The 6467-nt window shown below is 50.7% G+C and overlaps 1 protein-coding gene across 1 annotated transcript; it reads right to left on the reverse strand.

The window, feature by feature from the left end:
• Positions 1 to 792: 792 nt before the first annotated feature.
• On the reverse strand, positions 793 to 3576 carry LOC146190387 (uncharacterized). The gene has a single exon (XM_084599794.1). It carries the CDS (start codon positions 3574 to 3576, stop codon positions 793 to 795), a length of 2784 nt encoding a protein of 927 aa, XP_084455920.1.
• Positions 3577 to 6467: the final 2891 nt, after the last annotated feature.

Here is a 6467-nt window from a genome sequence, read left to right on the forward strand (position 1 = left end):
ACGAAGTTTGCGTGCGCCTGTGCCTGTGCAAGTAACCATACAAAATCAGCATGTCTGTAAGTGGAAAGGATGCCTGAAAGGTGCAAGACATGATTTCGTTTAGGCGAAGTGTACAAACTGACAGCCAAGCTAATCCCTAATAACGCGCTTTTTAATCACCAATTTACAAAGCATTAGATTATTTGTTAGCATAGATCAAAGGGCCAGGCCACGAAAGATTATGTCTGTATATGCAAAGGCACGGAGCACAACGCGGGGAGAGAAAAACGTCTGGCAGCACAGTATGGTCATGAATATATATGAGGCAGCAGTTAGCTTTTAGCATGGGGTAAAAATGTTTACCACCAAACTTTGAAAGACTGAGTAACTTAGCTGGAGTCAATATTTTTTGTTTGTCTGAGTATTTCACCTTTATCCTCTTCCATGACGACAATTTGGTCATTGGCCGAAATGAAATCAGAAAAGAACCGTTCTATTACTGTGTTCTCATGTTGCTTATATCTTTTCATCGCCTTTGCGGGCGCTTCCTTTCAACGCAGCCTGTTTGACGGACAAAACTTATTGGAAACGCACCGAACTGTTATCAGCATCTTCCCTTTCCTTGCAGAACAGCATCCACAAGTCAAGCGCCCAGTCGGCGCCACGCAGCAATGCGTCAGACACTGCATTGAAAACCTAAGCAGAGTGTGCGTTTATTTATTAACATGGCGCGGAGTGGTAGCCCACTCGAGAGTACTGCTAACATTGTTGTACCTACGTACTCGGAAAAGGACACAAAGGCACGTCGGACTTCTAGCCGCGGACGACGCGTCGCAGTTCGAAGAACTTGCCCTGGAAACCAATGGCGCGGGGAGCACCTATGCTACCTCCGCGCACCTCTACACCCGAGTTGTACAGCACTTTGCGGACAACTCTCCAGTTCCAGCTTCGACCACTGGCGAGTCCCTGCGCCAGCTCGGGCAAGTCTTGAGGTATGCGGTACTGGCGGCCACTCTTGTCCAGCATCACGTTCACTCGGAAGATGACGGCGAACTTGATCAGGCGGCCGCCGACGCGCATGCCGTAGAAGTTCCCTCGCTGGTCCACTACGAGTGTGGCTCCGGCGCGATGTAGGGCTACTATGAGCTCGCCGTACTGGAAACCTGGGAGTGACCGGCGCAGGATGCCGATGTCCCGAGGAATCATGAACGTCCGACCCCGGATGATAACTTGAATGTTCTGGCCTCCCCCACCGCGACCTCCGGGTGCACCGCCGAATCCAGGCACGCGGTACACTTGTCCCCGAATGATGATCGCGACGATGTCCATACCATCGGGTGACATGTTCACCGTGATACCCTGCGAGCGCAGGATCTTAATGAGGAGCTGTATGGCCGTCGGTCCGCTGGAGCGCACTACGGTCATCATCTCACCGAGTTGGTCGGGAAGAGTAAACCAGCGACCGTTGAAGTTGACACGGACAGTTACCATGCCAGTGGAAGGTCCAGATGGTTCTCCACTAAGGCGGGGCATGTATGGAAAGTTGTAGCGCTGACCATTGAAGATAAGCGTGGTCTGACCACCGGTTTGTTGAACAACCACTCCAATCTTCCTGAGACTAACAAGCACTTGTTGAATCAGTCCGGGATTCCCGATGCGCTTCAAAACCTGAATGATGCGAGGCAGATCGTTGGGCACCCTGTAACGGACGCCGTTTATGGTAACAATCAGACGGACGTTCACTGGCAGGTTGACCACGTCCAATCCCTTCTGGATTGTGTGAAGGACACCATCGGGGCCTGGGATTAGCCTGTAGCCGGCCTTCTGAATGACGAGAAGGAACTCTTCCATGGGAACCTTGTGATCTACCAGTATGCGCAGCAGCTTTCGCGTGTCTCTAGGCAAGACAAAGCGATTGCCGCCAATGATGACAGGGGTTTCGGGCTGGCGTCTCACTGGATAACGGCGGTCATTGAAAGAAATTGCGATCACAACGTTGTTGCTGTCCCTTACAGGAATGATGCCGTAGTAGTTGTACAGGAAGGACAGCACCCGCGCGGGCATGCCGTGCTGCTCGAGATAGGTGACGAGAGCGGGCAGATCATTTGGTATGCGGTATACTCTACCACCAAGGTTTACACGTAGGCGCACAATGACAGGGAATGGAATAGGCACACCGTTCATAACAATACCGATCACATTACCGGTGTCCTTGTCTACATTCACCGGAATGTGCAGTTTTTGAAGGGCACTGATAAGCTCCCCAACGACGAGGCTGCCGGGTTGCTTGAGAATCAAGTCAAGGTCTGCAGGCAGAGTGTAAGTCCGTCCGCTGATGGTAATCCTCAGTGGTGGCACGGACCGAACAGGATACGATCGACCGTTGATGATGATAGTGGTTATCTCGCCGGTGGGAGATTTTTGGGGGCGTGCACCGAATGATATCAGGATAGGCAAGATTTTGTGGAACGCCTGCGGGTTACTCTGGATGGCGCCAATCAACGACGGAATGTCTTGAGGCAATGTGAACCGGCGCTCGTTGACGATGATGTGTGTCGTGACTGGAATCGGAAGTTGGTACGTCCTCCCAAACAATATGAAGGCCGTAATCCGCCCCTGAGGGTTTGTCTTGACAACAGCACCGAACTGTCGCAGAATGGTCATAATGGTGGTCAGCTGATCAGGATGCTGAGTAATGAAAGCCACAAGCCTCGGAGCGTCTCTGGGTAATACGAACGGCTGACCATTGATAATCACTCTGAAAGAAACTCTGACTTCTCTGGGAAGATTGATCCTACGACCATTAATTATAACATATTTGATAGGCTGGTTAACATCGGGAAAGCGGACACCCTTCCTAATAAGGATGTTGTAAATCGGAACGAAGTAGTCAGGATTTCTAATCAGGAGCTCAAGGTAGGATAATATGTCTGGATCGACGGATGGTGTATCAACCGGCATGGGTGGTGGCGGGATCATAATGTCTGGAGGAACGTAGCGGGGAAGGGGTTGTGGAAAGACACCGATTGGCGGAACCATAGGCACGACCGCGGTAGGAACTGGCACGAGCGCGGTAGGAACGACCATGCCAGGAGCTGGTCGAGCGTTCTGGTAGTCACCAGGCCCCAGTGGCGGATGAAATCTCCCTGACGGGGGGAGGCCAGGCACGATGTTGAGGTCATTGCTCGGTGGCGTTGTAAATACTTCATAATCGCCGGGGGGAATGCGAGCAGTGGGTACGTTCTGGGATGGAAATACAGGCCTCCTTCGAAGGATATCGATGATAATTGTGGCCAGATCAGGGTGTCTTTTCAGTATCTCTAAAATCATGGGCTTTGCAAAAGAAGGCACGGAGAAATCCATGCCATTGATGCGTATTGTGACAACCGTCGTCGACGTGCCGGGCACTGTAATAGTGTTCCAGAGCTTGAAAATGGAGCTCGCATCTGGGCCTTGAATCCATTTTAACTGTCCACCACCGGGCCTAAGCACGGCGATCGAGCTGGTGCAGTAAGCTGGGCAGGGAATGAGACAGTGGCCGCTCTTGCTGGCTGCCAACAGCACCAGCAGTACAGGCAGCAGCAGGCGAGCCAGCATCTTCATGTTGTGAGCGCCGGTGCTGGTCGGGCATAGGGAGCCGGCCCTCACCGTTCACTGCAAGAGAGAGTAGCCTATGTGCGTAACCAAGTAAACACATAGCATACAATCGTCTAGTGCGAGTCAAGCATATCACAAGCCCGAGTACGGCTTTTAGCAGCTTTCTTCTCCTTATCCAAGAAGGAAGAAAACGTGCGAAATTTCTCTTCAATTAAAAAGCACAGACTTGTATGATTATGCTCAAAGGTTGTGCCTCTCAGAAATGGTACATCTGTTCTCGGACAACGCACGACGGCGCGCTTGACAGAACTAACCGCCAAATACGGGCACCGGTTTTTCTACACCAGTTCGCTGCTTAGTAATTTGTGCTCATGATGGGCTAAACGACAACACACGCTGTTTCTATCTGATTTTACTCGGCAGTGTACGCATCAAGAACAATCATGTTATCCGTCATTTGAAGGGTAACTTTTATTCGCATATTAAGAGGCCTGATTTACGGCCTTCTCCTGGGACGACTATTGTAAGTAAGGAAGCTGTTATTCTAGCATAGTGCAATTTTGGAATGGCGAAAAATATAGCTTCCAGCTACCTCCCCTTAAAACATTTCCCAATTCATAACGTCTCGCTTAAACTCGCTTTACTTATATAACAACAAAGGCGTTACGTACTTGCTTAAATGTTTTCTCTCCTTTCAAACCAACCTCGCGTCATTGAACGCTCAGAAACAATTTAAAGGCAGTCGCCTCTTGGATTGTGGGTAGGTTATGAGCTCCAGTGAATTAAATATAGCTTATAAGTTTCGAATGTCAGGTTAATGCCTGAATGGCTACGCAATGAGATTTGAAATACGTTTATGAATGTCTCTCACCTGGGGGCTACTTTTCACAATTTTAAGGTGATGTTTTAGATGAAGTAACACCAAATAGGATAACTTGAGCGCTTTTCCAAAGGCTGCGCATTAACAGGAAGCAGACTTATCGAAACATTCAGCGAAGAGTCACAGGACACCGCTTATCTAAAACGTCTAAATACGCAAATGATTATCACCCGGAATGGTAGGGAAGGGGGGGGGGGGTATTAAAAAATAGGAGGCGAGTATAAAAGCCGCTGATCCCGGCTCTCATCTCTGCGTTGATCGGATCTCTCCCGCTTAAAGTACACAGCTTGGTTTCTATCTTTAATCCTAGCTTTAACATAAAAATTAAAAACTCAGGCGTGTCCTCTCCTTAGGTACAGAGAAACGACCCACTGGCATTCCTTCCAACTTCGTTCTACTAGACGTGCTCACGCATGGGCAGTGCCCCGCCCATACTCACGCGAGGCGCTGCCGCTGCTGCTCTGATCGCGGGAGGAAAGACCCTAACCGAAGCCTTAGGCGAGACCAACGCGGGCTGCTCCAGAAGCTGACGGCTAAGGCCGGAAGCTCCGGCAGCTCAGCGTGCGGACGGATTGTCCGAAAAGGTCTTTTTATCAAGCTCGCTTTATTTATCGGCCAACGGCCCGCAAATATATGACCAAGCAGGCATGACAGCTTTCCGGCAGTTGCCCCCGTTCAATGGTCGCTCTAATGAACTCCACCTAGAGACGTCGATGCGGTGGCCAATCCTTCCTGGCGGGGACGCCTGTCGCGCCGGCGCGCCGGTGAGCGCTCCAGCTTTCCCCGGCTCAGGCACCATCAAAGAAGGCGACATTTTACGGCTTCCCCGAAGGCTTTCGAACCACCCTTCCCCTCTTCTCGTTTAACTAGGCTCCCTTTCCGCTCTCGGCCAGCTACGCGGTGTTCCAGTGTGCCTCCATACGACAGGCCGCGACGTCGCCTGTCTCGACAGTGCGCTTGCCTCGCGCGACACATTCGATTCGGGCAAGATTTATGTCGATAGGCAAACAAACGTAACGCAGGCCACCCACTCGCTGTGCCTGCTCGAAATATGCAGGTTGACAGGTTGTTAAGGGGCGCCGCGATGCATGACGCGTCTTTTGGCGGCTCGTCTAAACTCGAAAGGCTCGTGCTTTATCCTGGTTGGTATCGCTAAGCCTAACACGCTACGTCACTACCTCCAAATCCTGCCTGTAAATACGACAGCGTTTAACATCCGCATCTTCCTCCCAATTTGCAGGAAAGAAGGCGCCGTCGTCATTGTTCAGCCATTTCTCCTTTCTTATCGGACTGCATGGGCAAGCGATGGGAACGCGCGTGCCTATTGGACTTCATGGAGGCCCTCCGAGCCGACGACCCAAACACGTGCTTCCGAACAACACGGTGAACAAGAGGCTCACGTGCTGCATCCTGCTACTCTGGAGGATGCAGTGAGTCGGGAAGAAGATTGTAGTCACAGGCTTCATTTTTTTGTGAGAAATGCTAGTCTATCCAACGGCATTTTAATGCCCTCGCAAGCCACGATGTGGTTTTCGCTAATCTCCGTTTGCTATATATACACTCTGGAAATCAGAAAAAGCACGTTATTCCCACCTTATCTACGTCTTCAAAATAAGAGATGGCCCCAAACCATGACACTGATCGCGACCCGTCGTACCCAAAGCTGTTTTGTGAGGTATATGCAAACAAAGATTACATCTGCTCCAGCAGAAATCAACATCATATCATGGTGTCAGCAGTACCCCTTTAAGCCTACGCCACCTTTCCTCCTCTGCGAGGCCGCAGCTGGGGCGGCATTCATTCCTGAAACGTTTACCAAGGAGGCTGACAGGGTCCTGTGATATAACAAGGTACATTTAGCCCCTGCGTCGGTAGTATGAGGGACATGACTAACTACTATCACGTGCCTTTCTTAGAAAGCTTCTAGTCATGACGTCGACGCTACTGTTTGTGACACCCCTCAACGCGGGATGCACCGCCGTGATCATTCTTTCCCAAATAATCTTCGAAT

This window comes from Amblyomma maculatum, chromosome 4 (assembly GCF_055883805.1).
Source record: "Amblyomma maculatum isolate TAMU_Amacu chromosome 4, ASM5588380v1, whole genome shotgun sequence".
NCBI lineage: Eukaryota > Metazoa > Arthropoda > Arachnida > Ixodida > Ixodidae > Amblyomma > Amblyomma maculatum.